This window comes from Mauremys reevesii, linkage group 4 (assembly GCF_016161935.1).
Source record: "Mauremys reevesii isolate NIE-2019 linkage group 4, ASM1616193v1, whole genome shotgun sequence".
NCBI classification, from domain to species: Eukaryota; Metazoa; Chordata; order Testudines; family Geoemydidae; genus Mauremys; species Mauremys reevesii.
Genome location: NC_052626.1, coordinates 135,218,540 through 135,241,384, shown reverse-complemented (window position 1 = coordinate 135,241,384; position 22,845 = coordinate 135,218,540). Strand labels below are relative to the sequence as shown.

General features: G+C 44.2%; 2 protein-coding genes across 4 annotated transcripts in view; both read right to left on the bottom strand.

Annotated features, from left to right (window-relative positions):
- LOC120403917 (complement receptor type 2-like) overlaps positions 1 to 11,512 on the bottom strand; it is a 34,659-nt gene extending 23,147 nt beyond the window's left edge. The window contains exons 1-3 of one of the 2 annotated variants that reach the window (XM_039535876.1): positions 11,315 to 11,512; positions 2,092 to 2,185; positions 481 to 566 (exon numbers count right to left, since the gene is read on the bottom strand). In XM_039535876.1, coding sequence (XP_039391810.1) covers positions 481 to 566; positions 2,092 to 2,185; positions 11,315 to 11,396 — 262 coding nt within the window. In that variant the 5' untranslated portion in view covers positions 11,397 to 11,512. The remainder of the gene's footprint in view (positions 1 to 480; positions 567 to 2,091; positions 2,186 to 11,314) is intronic. The other variant, XM_039535878.1, reaches the window with a different exon arrangement.
- LOC120403911 (complement receptor type 1-like) overlaps positions 1 to 22,845 on the bottom strand; it is a 626,098-nt gene that overhangs the window by 195,314 nt on the left and 407,939 nt on the right. The window lies entirely within an intron of this gene.

The window sequence follows — 22,845 nt, the reverse complement described above, 5'->3', positions numbered from 1 at the left end:
ACTGACACCCTGGTGTTTCAGCCAGGGTGCGGCAAGCTCTATGCTTCTCGTGGAGGTGGATTACCAGGGGTGCTCCAGCTGCGGAGTCCAGGTGCTCTAAATGCCTTGCCAGTGTGAATACTTCAGGAGTTAGGGTGCCTGGGACTGATTTAATGCGCTGTAACTTGCAAGTGGAGACATGACCTACATGATCAGCAGGATTTCACAGATACAACAGCGAAGAGGAGCCATGAGGCCTGTTGGATTATGCATATTAAACAGTGCCAGGTGAACAATCTAAAAGGGACTTTTAAAAAAAATTGATTCTGTAGGGGTCATCCAAACACCATGGTGACCCACAGAATAATTTAATTCCTCCCTGCAGCAAATCTTGTCATTTGGATTAAATGCCAAAGTAAAAACAGAGTCTCTTCTCAAGCACCAGCTATGCTGCATCATCTCCAGACATGAACTGTTCTTAAAACCATTAAATTAGTTTACCTTCGCAAAGTGGAACACGCTTATCCCAATCAGCTTCATTTCTCACAACCACACACTGGGTGGAATTCGATCCAATTAATCTGTACCTAAAGAAAGAAAAAAGGTTCAAGTTTGTTACTCATGTAAGCAAAGAACCAGGTTACAGTCCAGAAAGATGGAACATGGTTTCTTTCTGCCAGTAGGTGGAGACAAGCCACTGGAAAAGGGACACATCTAACACCATAGAACCAAGGAACACTAAGGCCAGGTCTACACTACACATCTATATCAGTATATATACACACATGGTTTCTTTCTGCCATCTTCCTGTGAGGAACAGTCACCCAACAGTAGACATTAGGGCAACTAACGTAGTTTGAGAGAGAGCCAGGCAAGTTTATGAGTGCAATTATATGATGGGGTTGCTTGTGATGGCAGGGCTCAGCAACCCTGGGCTGTGTGTGTGTTATGTTCCTATTGGCTCACGCTTCAGGATTTCAGCCAGTCCCCTGCACCAGTCAGGAAGGGACTCACCGACCCAATGTATTCTGAGCCAGGGATGGCCATGGCTGACAACGGGACACTGGATGGGGAAGACCAGGAATCTGGCATCAAGGACTCTCACCTCAGTGCTTGGCTTGCTGGTTCTTGCTCACATGCTTAGGCTCTAGTATGTGGGGTTGCTAAGTAATTTCCCCCAGGTCAGTGGCAGTGATTTTTTTTTTTTTTTTGCCTTCCTCTGTAGCATCTGAGTGCAGGTCACGCCTCAGGATTATCTCATATCTCACTTCAACATCTCCCTGCCATGACAGGGGCACAAGGAATTTGTACATCTAAGGCCTCCTATTCTCTGCCCATGGCACATAATGGTCTAAGTTCCTGTGGGCTGTAGTATTTTAGACTGATTTTGGTTGAGTTTAGTATGTAGGTCCCTGGGGAGCGATGGTGGCCTGTGATATACAAGAGGTCAGACTGGAGGACCTGGTGGTCCCTTCTGGCCTTAAACTTCGAGACCTCAAAAATCCAAAACACACCTGCTCAGTGCAATGAAGCCACAAGCTATTTTTGATTCCCCAGGGCTTGGCACATTAACCCATAGGGACAAAAGCAACAACTGCACTCTAGGCTATCCTGGGTAATACTGACATCTATAAAGAAGGGACAAACAAATATTTGCTATTGTGGAGCAGGAAGAGGTCTGCTCCTACCTGGTGCGGCATTTTATGGACAATATTCTGCCATTAGCTCCCAGCACCCAGACAGAAACCCCTGTAAAAAGGGAACGATGGCAGGGGTCAGCAAGTGCCACATGACCCCTGAGGTGGGACTCTCAGTCTCATGACCCATGATCCAACCCATGCTGGATGAGGGCACTAGGCTGGGATCTTCAAAAGCACCTGAGCAAGTCTGGTGCCCATCTCCCATTGAATGACAACTGTAGCTGGGTGGTTATCTTCCTTCAGCTCCTTTGAAAAAAATTACAGGTTTTATAAAAATCTACAGATTTATAGTACACCACTTGTGTTCTTGAAGTTAAGCAGCCTTTCCACTTTCATTTAGCCAGACTTCGCCAGCACTTTTACACCAGTCTAGGTTCTGTTAATTAGTCAAAAGAAGCAACTTGCCACTCACCCGTCATTACAGGAGAAGGTTGCTGTTGTACCAACCTCGAGAGCCGTCAAATGAACCCTGCCATTTTCTAGTTCCAATGGTTTACATTGTCTTCCTAAAAGAGAAGACGACTAATATTAGCGTTACCTCATATAACCTTAATGGGAAAAAGCGGATATGCTAACTGGCACCTGCTAACATAGCAAATTCCATAGGAGATAAAGCCAATGGTCTCGGAGTCCAGTATCTGTCCCAGATGACAGCAGGCAGCACCACAGGCTACCAACGAAATCTTACAACTCATATTATGGATAATTTTGTAATATGCCCATGGAAAGTGAGGAGAAGTGGAAGCGGGATGACGCTTCCTAATCCTACATGGACAGTGGTTGCCGTATATCCTGAATCAAGAGATTTAAGATCCCCTTGAGATTTAGTATAAGTGCAAATATTCATATTGTACATGTTAAGGTCAAGATCCTGAAAACTCATATGCATAACCATATTCATGCAGGCAGATCCATTGACTTCAACTGGCAGCAGTTACAAATAAAAAGCAACAATACAGGGAAAAAATGGCATAAATTATTAAAGATAAAAACTGATATGAGGAACTAAAGACATCAGTGAAAGAGTCACAACTGGCATGGTTACAGACAATAAGAAGGTGGTTTTGATGTTCATTAGGAACAAAAGAAATCCTACTGTAAGAGGGTGTACCCGTGTCCACATCCTAGAGACTGCTGTAATAATCTCCGTACCAAGTATGCCTTGTAAGGTGTCTGAAAATTTATAGTTTACTGGTCAATATTGTCCTGATAAAATGTATGACAACGCCATATGTGAAACTATAAAATTTCCTTGTATGATGTTAACATTTTGCAAACCACAGCACAAGTTGGCAAACAGCTCTGTCTCAAAGGAATGTGTGCACTGCTTAATTTGCATTTAAGCAGTCATCAAGCAGGAAGAAAAAAAACTCCAAAAAGTGAAGAAAAGTAGCAGGGAAGGACTTTCCCTATAGACTTTTTGTCAGCTGGGAATGTTTTCCAGGGGGCAAGACTGAAAAAGAGGGACAAACACTCCCAGGCACCTCTCCTCCCTCTCACTCCGCCCATCAAATCACCTCACTAGATGAGACAAAGGAAGCAGCCACTAAGCTGGAGCAGGGGTCCTCACCTAAGAAGTTGGGTCACTAAGACTGCTGAGAGCACATGGTAAGACAGTCTTTATTTTGAGTTTAACATAGTTCATTGACTTGGGCACCAGTTATGTTTTATCTTGACTTCTGTTGTAACCATTTTGGACTTATTACTTGCATTCACTTAAAAATCTCTTTGTAATTAAAAAACTTGTTTGATCTAATCCAGTATGTTTAAATTAAAGTGTCTGTGAAACTATCTGGGTAACAAGATGTGAGAATATTACTTCTATTGTAGAAATACAAACCTTATATGCATTGTATTGCCCAGCCCTCTCCTGGACCATACAAGACACTCTTCTGGAGGGGAAAAAAATGCAGTGAATACTAGGAGTTTGTTGGGGTTACCCTGCAGTACAACCAAGGCTGGTGAGAGCCAAGGTATGGCTGGCTGAGACATAGCTGGGAGTGACTTGCACACTGGAGGCTACAGCAGCAAACCATTGTAAAGTGCACCCCAGATTAGAGGGAAGGGGTGACATATTCTCATTAGTCTGGATGATACACTGAGTATACCACACCTAGTTATGGTACAAATCTGTTTCTAAATGGAGATGGTAAAACAATTATGATGCAGGAAAGGCAGCAGTGTACAATAAACATTTCCCTTTTGGAAAGAAGAATGACAACGTAGTCTCATCACAAGACTATGATGAAGTACTTTCATGTCTATTAATAATTAAGGAGGAAGTTAAACTATATCTGCTAGGGATAAACATTGTTAAATCAAAATCTTGGGATAACTTGCACCCAAGCATCCTAAACAGTTGGCCAAGAAGATCTCTAGCCCACTGATTAACTCCTAATAAATCTTAGAATACCAGGAAATTCAAGAAGAATGGAAGAGGCCTGATCTTGAGCCAGTATTCAAAAAGAGCAAGCAGAAGGACCTAGGTAAACTATACACTAATTATCAGAGGGGTAGCCGTGTTAGTCTGGTTCTGTAGAAGCAGCAAAGAATCCTGTGGCACCTAACCTTCTGTTAGTCTATAAGGTGCCACAGGATTCTTTGCTGCTTATACACTAATTAACATAGTCTCACTCACAGGCATAATCATTTAAAGGTATTTGTCAATTCCAAGGTCAAATCTATTCTGACCTCTTGTGCAATGCATGGCAAAATTTTCCCAATTCATAAAGAATTAAGAACAGAAATATAATACCAATCAATATGGTTTTATGAACAATCAGGTTTGTTTGATAAACCTGACCTTGTTCTTAGAAGTTACAAATTTGTTTGATAAATGTAACTGATGTAATATACCTAGACTTTTGTAAGCTGTTTGACTTAGTACCACACAACATTCTAATTAAAAAATTAACACTTCAGTATCAATAGCGCACAAGTTAAATGGACTAAGAATTGGCTAAGAGGGTGAGGTAATATCTTTTATTGAACCAACTTCTGTTGGCGAGAAACTTTCAATCTTACAGCGCTATTCTTCAGGTTTGGAATACATTTCCCAGACCAAGAAGAGCAGTGTGTATGCTCGAAAGCTTGTCTCTCACACCAACAGAAGTTGGTCCAATAAACAGTATTATCTCATGCACTTTACCTCTCTAATATTCTGGGACTGACATGGCTACCCCACCACTGGATACAACAGCTGACATCTCAAAGAGCAGTCATCAATGGGAATCATCATCAAACAAGCATGTTTCTAGTAGGATTCTGCAGGGATTGGTACTAAACCTGATGCTAGTCAACATTTTAATCCGTTGTCTGGAAGTACACAAAAATCACTTGTGATAAAATTTGCAGATGACACACAGATTGAGGAAGTGATAAATGATGACAGGGCAGTCCTACAAAGCAATCTGGATCCCATGGGGCCGTTCAAACAAAATGCATTCCAGTACTGTATAATGCAAAATTATACATCTAGGCACAAGAAATGCAGGCCCTTCCAAGAGAACAGGGAAACTATAACCTGGGAAGCAGCAAGTCTGAAAAGGATTGAGGTCACAGCAGACAATCAACTGAACATGAGCTCCCAGTGCAATCCTATGGCAAAGGGCTAATGAGAGCCTTGATGTATTAACAGGGGAGCAGGAGTAGGAGGTGATAGCAATGCTGTATACGGCACTGCTGAGACCCATACGAGTACCCAGTTGTGGTGTCCACATTTTCAAAATGGTGTTGAAAAATTAGAGATGGTGCAGAAGAGAGCCACAAAAAAAGTATTCATGGTCCTGAGAAAATGCCTTCCAGTGAGAGACTTAAAGAGCTCAGTTTGTTTAGCTTGTCAAGAGAGATTGAGGCAACGTGATTACAGCATCTAAGGACCTTGTTGAGGAGAAGATACCAGGCTCTTTAATCTAGCAGAGAAAAGCAGATCAAGAACTAAGAGCTGGAAAGTCAAGCCAGACAAACTCAAAATGGAAATAAGGCAAAAGTGTTTAATAGTGAATGTGACTAACCATTGGAACAAATTACCAGAGGAGGAAATGGCAGATTCTCAGTCTCTGCAAATCTACAAATCAAGACTGGATGTCCTTCTAGAAGATATGCTTTAGTCAAATACAAGTTTTTGGGCTCAGTAAAGGGTTAACTTGGTGAAATGTAAATAGCCTGTGATGTAATAATCCCGTCTAACATTAAACTCTATGAAGCAGCAGGCTATTCACATGAGCAACATTAAACACATCTGTGTTTGCCGGACCAGGTTCTAAGTGTCTCATCCTTTTTTGAATCCTACCATGTTCTTTGCTTCCATTTTGTGGCAGTATGTTCCACAGGCTCATTATGCATTCTGTAAATAATTTATTAGTTGGGGGAAAGCCGACTGCTGCAGAGGAGCATGTGGATCGGACACAGACTTCTCTTTGGGGAGAGTCTGATGATAGAGAATCTCCAGGTTTAGTCAGGAGCAGAGGATGGAAGAGGATAATGTAAGGGCCGGATCAGATGATAAACAGTCACAAAAAAGAATCTGGTACATCAGAAAAGGGCAGACAGATAAACAGGGACAAGTTTTTAAAGTGCTTGTACACAAATGCTAGAAGTCTAAACAATAAGATGGGTGAACTAGAGTGCCTTGTGATAAAGGAGGATATTGATATAATAGGCATCACAGAAACCTGGTGGACTGAGAGCAATCAATGGGACACAATCATTCCGGGTACAAAATAAATTGGAAGGACAGAACAGGTCATGCAGGGAGAGGAGTGGCACTATATGTGAAAGAAAATGTAGATTCAAATGAAGTAAAAATCTTAAGCGAATCCACATTTTCCATAGAATCTCTATGGATAGAAATTTCATGCTTTAATAAAAATATAACATTAGGGATCTATTATGGACCACCTGACCAGGACAGAAATAGTGATGATGAAATGCTAAGGGAAATTAGAGAGGCTATCAAAATTAAGAACCCAAAAATAGTGGGGGATTTCAATTATCCCCATATTGACTGGGAACATTTCACTTCAGGACGAAATGCAGAGATAAAATTTCTCAATACTTTAAATGACTGCTTCATGGAGCAGATGGTACGGGAACCCACAAGGGGAGAGGCAACTCTAGATTTAATCCTGAGTGGAGCGCAGGAGATGGTCCAAGAGGTAACTATAGCAGGACCGCTTGGAAATAGTGACCATAATACAATAGCATTCAACATCCCTGTGGTGGGAAGAACACCTCAACTGCCCAACACTGTGGCATTTAATTTCAAAAGGAGAACTACGCAAAAATGAGGGGGTTAGTTAAACAAAAGTTAAAAGATACAGTAACTAAAGTGAAATCCCTGCAAGTTGCATGGGCGCTTTTTAAAGACACCATAATAGAGGCCCAACTTCAATGTATACCCCAAATTAAGAAACACAGTAAAAGAACTAAAAGAGCCACTGTGGCTTAACAACCATGTAAAAAAAGCAGTGAGAGATCAAAAGACTTCCTTTAAAAAGTGGAAGTCAAATCCTAGTGAGGCAAATAGAAAGGAGCACAAACACTGCCAACTTAAGTGCAAGAGTGTAATAAGAAAAGCAAAAGAGGAGTTCGAAGAACGGCTAGCCAAAAACTCCAAAGGTAATAATAAAATGTTTTTTAAGTACATCAGAAGCAGGAAGCCTGCTAAACAACCAGTGGGGCCCCTTGACGATCGAAATACAAAAGGAGCGCTTCAACATGATACAGTCATTACGGAGAAACTAAATGGATTCTTTGCTTCAGTTTTCACGGCTGAGGATTTTAAGGAGATTCCCAAACCTGAGCTGGCTTTTGTAGGTGACAAATCTGAGGAACTGTCACAGATTGAAGTGTCACTAGAGGAAGTTTTGGAATTAATTGATAAACTCAACATTAACAAGTCACCGGGACCAGATGGCATTCACCCAAGAGTTCTGAAAGAACTCAAATGTGAAACTGCGGAATTATTAACTAAGGTTTGTAACCTGTCCTTTAAATTGGCTTCGGAACCCAATGACTGGAAGATAGCTAATGTAACGCCAATATTTAAAAAGGGCTCTAGAGGTGATCCCGGCAATTACAGACCGGTAAGTCTAACGTCGGTACCAGGCAAATCAGTTGAAACAATAGTAAAGAATAAAATTGTCAGACACATAGAAGAACATAAATTGCTGGGCAAAAGTCAACATGGCTTCTGTAAAGGGAAATCGTGTCTTACTAATCTATTAGAGTTCTTCGAAAGGGGTCAACAAACATGTGGACAAGGGGAATCCAGTGGACATAGTGTACTTAGATTTCCAGAAAGCCTTTGACAAGGCCCCTCACCAAAGACTCTTACATAAATTAAGTTGTCATGGGATAAAAGGGAAGGTCCTTTTATGGATTGAGAACTGGTTAAAAGACAGGGAACAAAGGGTAGGAATTAATGGTAAATTCTCAGAATAGAGAGGGGTAACTAGTGGTGTTCCCCAAGGGTCAGTCCTAGGACCAATCCTATTCAACTTATTCATAAATGATCTGGAGAAAGGGGTAAACAGTGAGGTGGCAAAGTTTGCAGATGATACTAAACTGCTCGAGATAGTTAAGACCAAAGCAAATTGTGAAGAACTTCAAAAAGATCTCACAAAACTAAGTGATTGGGCAACAAAATGGCAAATGACATTTAATGTGGATAAATGTAAAGTAATGCACATTGGAAAAAATAACCCCAACTATACATACAATATGATGGGGGCTAATTTGATTACAACGAGTCAGGAAAAAGATCTTGGAGTCATCGTGGATAGTTCTCTGAAGATGTCCACGCAGTGTGCAGAGGCGGTCAAAAAAGCAAACAGGATGTTAGGAATCATTAAAAAGGGGATAGAGAATAAGACTGAGAATATATTATTGCCCTTATATAAATCCATAGTACGCCCACATCTTGAATAATGTGTACAGATGTGGTCTCCTCACCTCAAAAAAAGATATTCTAGCACTAGAAAAGATTCAGAAAAGGGCAACTAAAATGATTAGGGGTTTGGAGAGGGTCCCATACGAGGAAAGATTAAAGAGGCTAGGACTCTTCAGCTTGGAAAAGAGGAGACTAAGGGGGGGATACGATAGAGGTATATAACATCATGAGTGATGTTGAGAAAGTGGATAAGGAAAAGTTATTTACTTATTCCCATAATACAAGAACTAGGAGTCACCAAATGAAATTAATAGGCAGCAGGTTTAAAACAAATGAAAGGAAGTTCTTCACACAGTGCACAGTCAACTTGTGGAACTCCTAACCTGAGGAGGTTGTGAAGGCTAGGACTATAACAATGTTTAAAAGGGAACTAAAAAGGTAATAATTGGAGATATACCAATCTCCTAGAACTGGAAGGTCATTGAGTCCAGCCCCCTGCCTTCACTAGCAGGACCAAGTACTGATTTTTGCCCCAGATCCCTAAGTGGCCTCCTCAAGGATTGAACTCACAACCCTGGGTTTAGCTGGCCAATGCTCAAACCACTGAGCTATCCCTCCCCCCCATGGATAAATTCATGGTGGCTAAGTCCATAAATGGCTATTAGCCAGGATGGGTAAAGAATGGTGTCACTAGCCTCTGTTCGTCAGAGGATGGAGATGGATGGCAGGAGAGAGATCACTTGATCATTGCCTGTTAGGTTCACTCCCTCTGGGGCACCTGGCATTGGCAACTGTCGGTAGACAGATACTGGGCTAGATGGACCTTTGGTCTGATCCGGTACGGCCGTTCTTATGTTCTAGTTTTCTTGATACACGAATCCTGAATTTAGACACCTAAAAACTGCATGCTCCTCAGTCAAGCTCAGTGGAAGAGCTTTTCTTAGCATCACAAGTAACTCTTGTAGGGGCATTCTCCCACAGTAGACATTTCCACAAAGAATGAACTGTATCAAACATTCACCATATCTATATGGAGTTCAATATAGATACACTGTGTCCATGTAAAGATAAAGTTAGCTCTTTTTATGACTGTACTAGGAAAAATCTCTTAAAGCAGACAAGGCACTAAAAATTGTTACCTATTTACTAAGGCCCGATCAATTCAGCAAAACAAGTACTGCTGAAGTCACTGGGACTTAAGAATGCTTTGCTGAATCAGGGCCTATATATAAAGTATTTTCTCAAGAGAGCAGGTGAGTCTAAGGCAAGGGTCAGAAATCTTTCAGAAATGGTGTGCCGAGTCTTCATTTATTCACTGTAATTTAAGGTTTCTCGTGCCAGTAACACATTTTAATGTTTTTAGAAGATCTCTTTCTGTAAGTCTATAATATATAACTAAACTATTGTTGTATGTGAAGTAAATAAGGTTTTTAAAATGTTTAAGAAGCTTCATTTAAAATTAAATTAAAATGCAGAGGCTCCCCGGACCGCTGGCCAGGACCTGGACAGTGTGAGTGCCACTGAAAATCAGCTCAAGTGCTGCCTTCGGCACGCATGCCTTAGTTTCCCTACCCCTAGTCTAAGGAATGTCTTATCAGTATTCAAAACTGAAAATTAAATCATAATTTAAAATGTATGCACAAGAAGGCAGAGTTAAGGTTCATCAGCATCCAACTGTATATATCCTTACTAGTTACTGTAGTACTGCATTTACTAGGGACTGCTGCATGGAATATAGCATATATAGTCTTGAGATGAGGAAGCTTGTGAAAATTTTATTGTACTCTTAACAATGAAGCCAAAAGAAGTATTCTCTAAGTTTTGTTATGAATTAGTATTTTGACCAAGTTTGTAACACACATTATTCAGTACTTGGTTTATTTTTAGTACAGTGAATTCAGTACATTTCATTATCAGGGACAGAGCAACTACAATTTTTCAAAGACAGGTAGACATTTGTACAGTAAAGTTTTCTACTTTATTGTAACAGGTTTTAGAGCGGTAGCCGTGTTAGTTTCTATCAGCAAAAACTACTAGGACTCCTTGTGGCACCTTAGAGACTAACAACTTTATTTGGGCATAAGCTTTTGCGGGCTAAAACCAACGTCATCAGATACATGGAGTGGAAAATACAGTAGAGAGGTATAAATACACAACATATGAAAAGATGGGAGTTGCCAATAGAAGAGAGATTCCTAACTGTGCCAAGATGGCTTGCACATCAATTGAAATGGAAAAGCAACAAAGATAGCCGCCTACACAAAACTCAGGGTCTACTGACCATGTTGAGTTTGCAAGACATGTAACTAAAGGAGACTTTGCAGAGCCCTGGGCGACAGGAGTATTTCAGTGGGGTCCCAGCAGGATAGGAACCGTTCACTGCCCTAGGCCGCTCAGCGAAACTCAGCCGAGGAGAAGACTCACAAACGCCCAGCGGAGGCGCAGGGGGCTACTCGGGGGCCGGGGGGACGTGTCGCTGCCGAGCAGCTCGGGCCCCGCTCGCCCGCTCCTACCCCACGCGGGCCGAGTCCGGCGCAGCCCGGGCTGAGGGCTGGATGGGGACCGGGGCGGGACCAGCCCCCGTGTGGGCGAGCCCAGCCCCAGGGATGCTGCAGTGGCGGCCCCGCTTGAGCAATAGGACGGGGAGGGCCAGGGGGAGCCGCTGCGGCCCCGATGGTGGGGGGGGGGATTGAGAGGATTCTGTGCCCGGCAGAGCCCCCCCCCCGCGGGGTCCCCCACTCACCGCGAGCCCCGGCCAGGGGCAGCAGCAGCAGCAGTGCCAGGAGCCCCCGGGCGCCGGGCGGGCAGCGCGGAGCCGAGACCATGGCGGGGCCGGCGGGAGGCGTCGCGGAGCGAAGGCGGCGGCGGAGGAGCGGACCCTGGATGATGCAGCGTCAGCGATGCACCCGCAGCATCTGACTGGGGACCTCGGGGGCGGGGCTAATATAGGAGGGGCGGGGCCTGCAGGCTGCGGGTTCAGCCCAGCGATCGGCGCCCGCCCCGTCCCGGGCTCCAGCCCGTGCCCCCGCCAGCAGCCCCCGCCGGTCCCCGGGCAGACACCTCCCGGCTCTGTTCCTGGGCGGCCCGGCGCCGCTTCTCCCGTCCCGGCGCTAGGGCCGAGGAGCCACGGGGACAAGCGCTAGACACCAGCACCCCCACCTCGGCCCGCTTTGTTTTCATAGCGGAGGAATCCGGCAGCCCGGCCGAAATGCTGTTTGTTTAAACAAATATTTGCTGGCGTGGGCAGACTGGTCACGGGCTACTTAATCCCGTACAAACATTGAGGCCGCACCTGGAGCCTGCGGTTGGCCAATGCAAGGAAACGGGTAGCTAAGATTTTTTTAATATAAACAAGCTACTTCCCCCTTTGCTTCTAGCGAATTTAACGCCCAGGATACAACAACAGGGCGCTAGTGGAAGAAAGAAAACGCCCCGGGTGGTGGTGGTGATTGAAGCAGCACTGACGCATTTTCCCCGACATCTCAGTGTCTGTCGTGGAGGAATCAGGCTCTGATCTCAGCGCTGTGGCGCATTCCAAAGTGCTGTGTTTGCTGCTGCTGGTCCCACAGCAGGGGCTAAATCAGTGGTTCTCAGACTTTTGTATTGGTGACCCCCTTTCACACAGCAAGCCTCTGAGTACAACCCCCCTTACACATTAAAAACACAGTTCTTTACATTTAACGCTATTATAAATGATGTAGGCAAAGCGGGGTTTGGAGGCTGACAGCTCACAACCCCCATGTAATGACCTCATGACTCCCTGAGGGGTTATGATTGAGAACCCGTGGGCTAAATCCGGAAATCATGCCTCGGTCTTTAATTGGGCAAGAATCAGTGACTCCAATGGGCGTATAAAGAAGGACTGAGTGAAAAACACATTTAAACCACACACTTCCTGGGTGTGGTGTTCTCACCCATCTAGTAGCACTGAGGCCACTTAGAGAGAGAGATCACTGAGGCGTAAGAAGCATCTGGTTTTTAGCTCATGCAGTAGAAGCTTGTGCATTAGTAAACTCCACAGATCCCAGGCTCAATCCTGCCTACCAGGGCTAGCTCCAGGCACCAGCTTATCAAGCAGTTGCTTGGGGCAGCAACTCCGGAGCGGGGCAGCACTTTCAGGTACTCCTGCTTGGAGCGAAGGACCTCCTGCTGAATTGCTGCAGATCGCGATCAGGGCTTTGGGGGGGGGGGCTGCTTGGGGCAGCAAAACCCCTGGAGCCGGCCCTGCTGCCTACCAACAATCAGGGTCTGTTGGTGTTACACAAAGACAGGAAGATTTGCCCCCAAAGTGTTTATTTTTACTGGGTCTCTGCAAATGGAAAACACATTGTCACTGAGAACATGATATTTATGTCATCCATATGTGGGTTAAGTGCTTCTCTAAGGGTACGTCCAGACTGCCCACCGTATCAGTGGGTATCGATCTTTTGGGGATCGATATATCGCGTCTCATCTAGACGCGATATATCGATCCCTGAACGCGCTCCCATCGACTCCAGAACTCCACCGGAGCGAGCGGCGGTAGCGGAGTCAACACAGGGAGCCGCAGACGTCGATCCTGCGCCATGAGGACCCGAGGTAAATCGATCTAAGATTCTTCGACTTCAGCTACGCTATTCACGTAGCTGAAGTTGCGTATCTTAGATCGATATCCCCCCCAGTGTAGACCAGCCCCAAGATGCAGCAGCCATCTGCTGCCAGAGGCTTGAGCCTGTGCCTGCTGTTGCTTTCAGTGGGGCTCCATGCAACTGCAGGGTCTTCTCACACAGTACAGTTTGCAGGAATTGTGGTCACATTTGTTTTATGTTTTAAATAAAAAAAACATCATATTTTATGTCTCCTTTCCGCTGAACTCAGAGTGGGGTCATTACCAGTGGTGAGCTGGAGCCGGTTCCCACCGGTTCGCGGGACACGGTTGTTAAATTTAGAAGCCATTTTCGAATCGGTTGTCCCTTGAAAAGGGCTTCCCGCAGGTGAGCTGGGGCTGGGGGGTGGGGGCGTGAGGAGGACTCTAGGCACCACACAGCTCCGGCCTGGCCTCTGACCCCGGGTGGCGCGGTTCCGGCCCGGTCCCGACCTCGGCCAGCTGGGCGGAGCGGCACCAGCCCGGCCCCAACCGGTGCAGCCCGGCCCGGCCCGACCGCAGCCAGACAGGCAGCGCGGCTCCGACCCGGCCCAAACCGGCCCGGCTCCAGCCGCGTGTGGCTCCAGCCCGGCCCCTGGGCCCAGCCAGCCGGGAGGCACGGCTCCAGCCCGGCCTCGGTCCCAGCCAGCTGGGCGCCCCAACTCCGGCCCTGGCCGAGCGCCCCAGCCCCCACCTCCAGGCAGCGCAGTAAGGGGGCAGGGAGCAGACAAGAGGTGTTGGATAGAGGGCAGGGGAGTTGGGGGGGTGGATTAGTGTCGGGGCGGTCAGAGGGCAGGGAACAGGGGCATTGAATGGAGACAAGGGTCCCGGGGGGGCAGTCAGGAAGGGGCAGGGGTTGGATGGGGTCAGTGGGGGCAGGGGTTCCAGGGGCAGTCAGGGGACAGAAAGAAGGGGTGGTTGGATGGGGCAGGAGTCCTGGGGGCATCAGGAATGAGAGGAGGGGTTGGATGGGGTGGCAGGGGGCAGTCAGGGGACAAGGAAGGGGAGTGGATGGGGCAGGGGTCCCAGGGGGGCGTCAAGGAACGTGGGGTTGGATGGGGCAGGAGTCCCGGCGGGGGTGGGGGGGCATGACCCTCTCATGGGGTGAGGAGGAGGGAACCGGTTGTTAATATTTTGGCAGCTCATCACTGGTCATTACTGTGATCTGGCCACAAAGGCTAGCCAGATTTAGTCAGGCAAAGCATAACCTGGTAAGTGTGAAATAAGGGGAAATGGTGTCTGTTCACAGTTAGGGCACCTGTTCCGTTTATTTCTAACTCACAGAGGGAGCTGCTGGTGCCCCCTGTATGAGGGTGGCGATGTCTTTCTATTACAAAAGTGTCTTGTGAAGTTAGATTTTCTCAATCGTCATCGTTTGCAGCAGCCCTTTGAAATTCAGCAGGGAGAAAGCGCTCAGGGTAGAGACATGCCTTTTTTTATGCCCCCTCCCAGGCAAGTACATTCATGGTTGGCTGAGATATCAACTTAAAAAAAATCACTAGTTCCCTTCGCTCACTTGCATCTCAAGAAAAATGTTTGCAGCCTGCCAAAAAAACCCTCCACAAATCTCTTAAGTCCTACTCTATCCCACAACAGCAGCAAGACGCTTCACGAGGAATGCCAGGGAGCTGCAATGGGGTTGTGGCAAACACTGGGTCTGGGGCCCCAACCAGCCCCCATAGATGGCACATGGGCTGTGGTAGAGCGTCTCCCACTCTGGGGGCACCACACTAGGCAGGAGTAGGCATAAGTGAGGAAGCCAGGCCTGGGCTCTTCCCTAATTCAGCTGTACGGCCTCACCAGTTCTGGAGTGAGGAAACACTGACTACAAATTTATGTAATTAGCTACCACTAGCACTACAGAGTTATCTGTGCTCAAGTGTCAGAAACTGCTAGTTCATATCCTGCTGATGAAATGGCTAAGGGGTTGTTATAGTTGTACGCAATAAAATTTTCAAAAAAAATACTAGGAAATTGTATAGAGTAAGAAGTCCTGCAGCATATAGGGACAGCAAGGGGAGTGGTGTTGTCTGCACAGGTATTCCCCCAGTGCAGGGAAAGCATATGCTGGCATATGCAGCCCGAAAGCTGCCTCTCATGCAACCCCTGGTGTAGGGTACTGCCAAAGGCATGAAAAGAAGTGGCCAGAGCACTTCATGCTTTGGAATTCTTGGCTGCAGGGAAACTCATTGGCAGTGGCAAAGCTGCTGAGGGTTACGTAAGGGTTGTGACTATTCCAGGAACAGGTGGAATCTGTGTGGGCGCATAGTGCTCGAACATACACAGAAGGCGGCACAGGCCCTCACAGCCTGGAATTGGAGAGGTATAAAGGAGGCTTAAAGCCCCGATGTCCTGGTCAGTGCCTTGTGTGCCTCTTGTGAGCGGCAGCACCGAGTCTTGCTCCGATCTTTCAGTTGCAGCACTTCCTGTCAGGGAAGGGGTGAACTGTTAGTGGTCATGACAAGGCATTTCTGTTCCGCCTTTGAACACTCACTTTCTACATTAGTGGCTCTCAATCCTTCCAGACTACTGTACCCCTTTCAGGAGTCTGATTTTGTCATACATATCACCAAGTTTTACCTCCCTTAACTACTTGCTTACAAAATCAGACAATTAATATAAGCCTGTCACAGCACACTATTACTGAAAAGTTGCTGACTTTCTCGTTTTTACCATATAATCGTAAAATAAATCAATTAGAATATAAATATTTTATTTACATATCAATGTATGGTATACAGAGCAATATAAACAAGTCATTGTCTGTATGAAATTTTAGTTTGTACCGACTGCGTTAGTGCTTTTTATGCAGCCTGTTGTAAAATTAGGCAACTATCTAGATGAGTTCAGGTACCCCCTGGAAGACCTTTGCATACCCTCAGGGGTATGCATACCCCTGGTTGAGAACCACTGTTCTACATCATCTAAGAGTAAACATACATTGAGTTGTCAAAGTAGCTTTTAGTTTTCCACAAAGGTATGTACACAGTCTGCTCCCTCCCCTCTCACACATTCCTAACATGGCCAAGTTCATGAAAGAGAATTTCATGCATAAAATATTCACCAATCAGTCATTTTGAGCACGAGGTAGTTGATACTTTTTCTTTATATTTCTAGTTAGTTTTAATAAGGAACTTGGAATTCCATCGGCATTGAGGGCGTTCGGGGTCAGACTCTCAGGGATTGTCTATATTAGAAAGTTGTGCCAATTTAACTATATCAGCACAGAGAGTCCCATAGTGCGGACTCAGTTATATCAATACAAAGCTGCTTATAGCAGTATAGCAAATCTCGTAAGGGAAGAGAATACATTATGCCACTATAACAGCATCCATATTAGAGCTTTTACCAGTGTAATTATTCTGCTAAAACGTCACATCTAATGGAAATAGATATACCAGTCAAACTTTGGACCAAGCTGTAGTGCAATATACACCTAGGGATTGGTGATGAAGCCAGTTGTTCTGAGTGCCAGTTTCCAGGCAATTTCCCACCTATCTCTCTCCTTAAATTTGTATCTTTGGCCTTCACATAAAAATACATATTCCCAAAGCCACCATATAAGAGGGAGATACTTGGACCATAATGGCCTTAGTTTATTGACCACTGGGGCAGACTGCAGGCTCTTTCCCCCTATTTAGAAGAAGTTCTGGGACTGTTCTCAGAGTTCCAACCTTCTTAACATTTGTTTTTGCCACTGTATAGCAAAGAAACACCTGGAAGCAGGAGAGAAATTCATCTTAGTTCACTGCACTCCCCCTAGCTGCAGTCTAGTGCACAGGACCAAAATTTAGTTGTTTAAAACAAATTCATGGATGGGCCCCTGGTCTGCCCCATTTGTGGGGAGCCCTGTTGGGAGCAGAGATGTTGTGTGAGGGCCAGGGGAATAGGTGGGGATATGGAGGGAACCAGGGTGGGGAGCATGTATATTCCTTCACTAATGTCTCCCCTGCTCTAGGGGGAGAGCTGCCTCTGTCTGACAAAGCCTGTGTTATGAATGCCAGGATCTTCTGCAGAAGTAGCTCTGTGGTATCTCATCTGGCCAGTTCACACGCTAATAGGAAGTGAGGGTGGGGGAAGGACTGCAGCTGTAGTTGATGCCATAGCGCTGATCTCAGCTCTGAGCAGTGAGGATCTCCTTCCTCTGACAGCGATCCCGCGGGAGTCTGGCTAAGCAGAACTGAGTCAACTTCTGACACATCATGTTACAAAAATCCCTCCACACTAGGAAAGATACTTATCTGCAAGAGGAAAGGAGAGAACTTTCTGTTCTGTAAGCACCTAGCGATTAGATGTGAGCATAGGGCTAGAACTCAGCATCACTTTTAAATAGTTAATGAGACAGTTTCCTATTGCTAAATGAGACTCAATGCCGCTTGCAGTCACAAAAAAGGGTGTAAATAACATTTTAAATCTGATAAGACACATAATAAAGTGTTTGATTATAAACACCCTCTCTTAGCAGCAGCGTGAGTCATTTCGTGAACATATTTTAAGATCTACAAAGATAGTTTTGACAACTAACATATAAAAAGGTTGTAGGCACTAAACCACTGGGGAACTTCTCAGGAGGACACTTTCGATCTTACTGCTTACTTCTTATAAGAAAGTGCTAGTGGATTGCAAGGAAACAAATGTTATTTCTTATTCTCATATTGAGAGAATTTTTAGCAATTCAGTAGTGAGTATTCTGAGCATCTTTCGAACCATATGTAAATTCACATTACTTTTAATTTTCTCTTAGGGGAGACACACTATATCACATCTATATATCAAGCTTGTGGTAAGAATACACATTGTGGAGCAGGTAACAAAAGTTGGCTTTTTTCTGTAGTATCACTTCAAATTTACTCTTCATCTACAGATTTTTTTTTTTTAAGAAAGGTCACATGAAAGCCAAAACTATAACTGGGTTCAAAAAAGAATGAGATAAGTTCATGGAGGATAGCCAAGATGGCTAGGGATACAACCCCATGCTCTCAGAGTCTCTACTCTGATTGCCAGAAGCTGGGACTGGCTGACAGGGGATGATGGGTCACTTGATAACTGTCCTGTTCTGTTCATTCCCTTTAAAGCACCTGGCTAGATGGACCATTGGTCTGACCCAGGATGGATGTTTTTATGAAGAATCTATGACATTCCACCTAGTGTCTGGCATCTTTACATTTGTGTTTAAAGAGTAATACGCACTCCATGATGGAAGCTTGTAAGTAGGGATCTGAAGAGTCTCTCTTACTGTCTACCGTTAAAGCCACAACTCACAATCCAAACCATGCCATGCTCTGATGGTGACTATGTTCTTTAAGGGGAAACGTTTAGCACCATGGAGAGGCCAAATAAGGAACCAGGTGCATGTTCAGAAGAGCAAGTAATTTTCATGCTGCCAACTGCCTTGCTTGCTTCAGAAGCCATTTTCAAGAGCAAGAGCAATGATCCACCTCCGGTCTTTATGCTTTACTCAAACGCAGTGGATTCCTACTACAAGTCCAGCTCAACAGAGGAAAGAAGTTGTACTGAAAGTAACAGCAGTTACTTGAGCGGGTTCCATTTTCACTACACAAATTTCAGTACAAATGTATGACATTTATCTCCTAACTTTTCCATGATTTTCTTCCAATGTCTATTAATTTGTAAGCCGTAGCCAGCAGCCAGCATCAGTCATTTATACTGCAAAAGGAAGATAAACAATTAAAATCAAAATAGTTATATAGTTCAGTCTTACATCTTTCTTTAGACTTCAAAGTGTTCATTTAGACTAAACTTTTCACTGGTTGTACTTTTCAGTATTGTCAGGAACAAATACTAGTTCTTGTATTATGTGTAACTGCATAGAACAAGAAACATTTAAAACTTATTTCAGATTAAAGCAAAAAGGTATGGCATTTTTTTCTGTGCAAAATCTTAGAAAAAGCAGGACAAAACATGCTTTCTGGATGTCACAGCTAGGGTTAATTTGTCAGCAGAGGTAGTAACTGCAAGGGACAAACAACAAAAGGCGACTGATGACAAGTGTTGATAATTACACAAGCTAACTAACGGAGAACTAGGCTAACCATGAATCTGCTCTTCTCCCCACTATAAAACAAAGCTGAGGTGGAACATTCCTCTAGACGCTCTGCTCTGCACCAAGAATGGAAACCTATGTAGATTTACATACCCAACATTTTTATAGTGGGATATTAGTTTCTTCAGTGTCTAGTCACATTGAATATTCTTATTTAACAATGAACCATGTGAATGCTACGTAAAATACTGCATAGTCCTTATGAAGTCCACATGAGCTTCTTTAGGATATATACTAAACTCAATTAAGCAATTACTTTAGTTCACATACCTGTTTTAAAGCACCATGAACTGTAACTACACACTCAGAGCACCATATAATCCATTTGAGGAACTAGCACATGCAATGCTGCCTCCTTATAGATGAAATCTTGTGTTTGCTTATAATCTTTCTGGTTTTATATATTTAGTTTTCACCCAAAGAACAACATATGATTTTCTCCTTCATTCTAAATAGGGGACTATGGAAGGCTACTGGGAGCACATCACACCTGTCCTCTGCTCTCCACACTGGTTCAAAAGCAGCAGAAGCTTGACTTGAAAAGCTGGGGGGCTGACATTTGGGTGGGTGGGTGGGGTTTATCAAGGAGTCCAGGCTGAGAGGGTTCATCTATACAGGGATACAGGGCTTCTAGCATGGCCGTGGCTGGCCCATGTCAGCTGACTCAGGCTTGGGGGGGCTCAGGCTGCAGCCCAAGCTCTAGGACTTTCCCTTTCCCAGGGCCTCAGCCAGAGCCCAAACATCTACACAGCAATTTTTCAGCTCCAGAGCCTGAGCCCTGTGAGCCCCAGTCAGCTGACCCAGGCCAGTCACTAAGTTTTTTATTCCTGTGTGGACATTCCCAGAGAGAGCCTGGGCAGCAGGGCAGGCACTCACCTTGGCATGGCAGGCTTAGGAAATGGTCAGGGCAGTGTCCCTGGTCCTGATTCCCTACCCTGGGCATCCTGAGCAACTGCTCGCCCAGCTCCCAGTCTCCTGCTTTGAGAGGAAATGCCGGCATCATTCACAATGATGTGGCTTCACCCAGCCCAGTTCCATTCCCTGCCTCCAGGTACGTCTTCTGCCCAGTGGGCGGGGACACAGGAAGAGCAAAGCCTGGGCTGCCATATTTCACACTCTCCCCAGGCACTGAGGAAGTATTGTCTGGAGAGGGGGAGGTCATAGATCAGCCCCTGCAATATTTCCACTGCAGAGGTGCGAGCCCCCACTGGCCCTCTAGTTCCATCACCCCAGTACTGCTTTCCCATAGAATACTGGATCACAGTCAAGGTTTCCGTCCTTATCTTCAAGGCACTCCATGGCCTGAGCCCAGGATATCTACAGCACTGCCTAAGGCCCCAGGACAACTATGCTCCTCTCTACAATAAATATCAAGCTCCTTTGCATGGGAGACGTAACTTTCTCTGGGGCCGGGCTGAGACTGTGCAAGGAACATCCCCAGAAATGACACAAACCTTATCAACTTCCACCCCAAGGGAAAGATGCATTTCTTTGACCTGCCGTCTCTAACAGATACATAACAAAATGCACGTTAAAAAGCCACCACGTACGCTCCCCGCCCTCCACCGAAAACCTATCAAAAAAAGACTGGACTCGTTTCTTCCCTCGGGGAGAGGATCAGAGAATAAAAACCACATGATAGATGTTAGTCACAATGCTTAATACGCTAGCGGAAGGTGCTCAGATACGACATTGATAAGCAGGGTATAAGAATCTAGAATATCATAACAGAAGTAATGAAATGGAAATAATATTTATATTAGACAAATATCTGTTTTCAACATACTGCATTTAACAGACAAAGCACACAAAGTGTTCAAGTTTGTTGTGGTTGCAGAAAAACAGACATGCAGTGTTTTAGTAGATAATCAAATAATATTACATCAAATATTTTTGCATGCAGTGTAGTTGTAGCTCTCTTAGTCCCAGTATATTAGAGGGACAAGGTGGGGGAGGTAATATCTTTATTGAACCAACTTCTGTTGGTGAGAGACAAGCTTTCAAGCCCCACAGAGCTCACCCACCTTCTCTCTCCAATGAAATGTTTTTGTTCATGACATGGAAGAAAAAAAAAGAAATAATCCATAGAAGTAATTTATATTCTCAATTTGTATTTAATATTGTAAACTTCTACTCTACTTTCTCAGATGACATTTAAACAGAAGACCACCAGACCACCTGCATACTTTTGGGTACAGGAAAATATTTTTCTATAAAATATATATACCTTTGAAGATCAAATTACATTTTGTTTCACTCACCTTGAAATTATGTTGTAATTTGATACTTTGTGGAATCCGGATTTACACTGTAAGAACTGAATAGCAAGAAAGGAGAGAACATTTGCTGAATAAAATATGTTCACATAATAAACAACTTGAATTTAAAGTCGTTTTTTTTTGAAAGATGGAGCCTTTTATAAAAGTAGAACTGTTAAAAGAAAAATTTGAGGCTGAATATTAGGAAAATATTTTGATTGTAAGATACATTAACCAGTGGAATTCTCTACCAAGCGCAGTGGTAGAAGCATTACCGTTTTGGAATTTTACAGCTAGCAAGGACAAGATACTTAAAACATTGTTTCTTTCTGTAAAATGCTTCTCAAAATAAAACAAACCATATTTGCAAAATCTTATGTCCCTTATACTTTCCAGAATGTAAAAAATTCTCACAGGGATTATGTTTTAACAATACAGAAAAACTATTCAGCATCAGGCATTTAATTTTTAGGTGTATGTGTGTACCCTTTATAATTGTCCTTCACCAAGAGGAGTAAGTGTTGTACAAATAAAATTTCACAAAACAAGTAATATTTTTGCATGGGAATGAGGTCTCTTAGTCATAATGTTATTCCCACACAGAGTCACTTCTGTATAAGTATAATTTATCTTGTAGATTCAACAGATCAATAAAAGCAAGAACAGACTAATATTTAATTTTCTTTTTTTGTCTGATGAGCATATATTTTGCTACCTATATTTTGCCAGTAATATACAAAGAAGACTGCAGTAACCACATTTTAGTTGGTTCTCTTTCAATATTGTTCACAGTGAAATTCTAGCACCCACTAGATTTCATAGCATGGAAGAAATTGCATATGACAACATGACACATGAGAGTCAACGACATTGGATTACTTCCATTACAGTAAAAGCCCATTTCTGCTGGTTGAGTATCTTCACTTATGAACTGCCAACACTGGCTATTTTATTCAAATGACATTGCAAACTGGGCTTCTGAATGTAAAGCTTATCTTAAACAAGCTACCTGCTTGATGATCATGACAAAATGGAACAGGATTGCATGAGCATAAACTTCACTTCAGTGAGATAAAAAGCCCTTTGCACTGCAGACTGACTAACTGAATGGTGGGAACGTCATTTATATAAGTAACAACTTTCTTATTCCCATGATGCTAGACTATCAAATCCAACCTGGGAAGGGCTTGCTTGGATCTTCTGACAATTTCCCTTCCTGGCTTCTATCCTTTCCATTGTGGGTGAGCAGACAAATACCCAGTTCTAAGTGTGGAGGAAGTATTCTCACCCAAGACAGAACTACAGAAATGAAACTTCTTGAGGGAGCA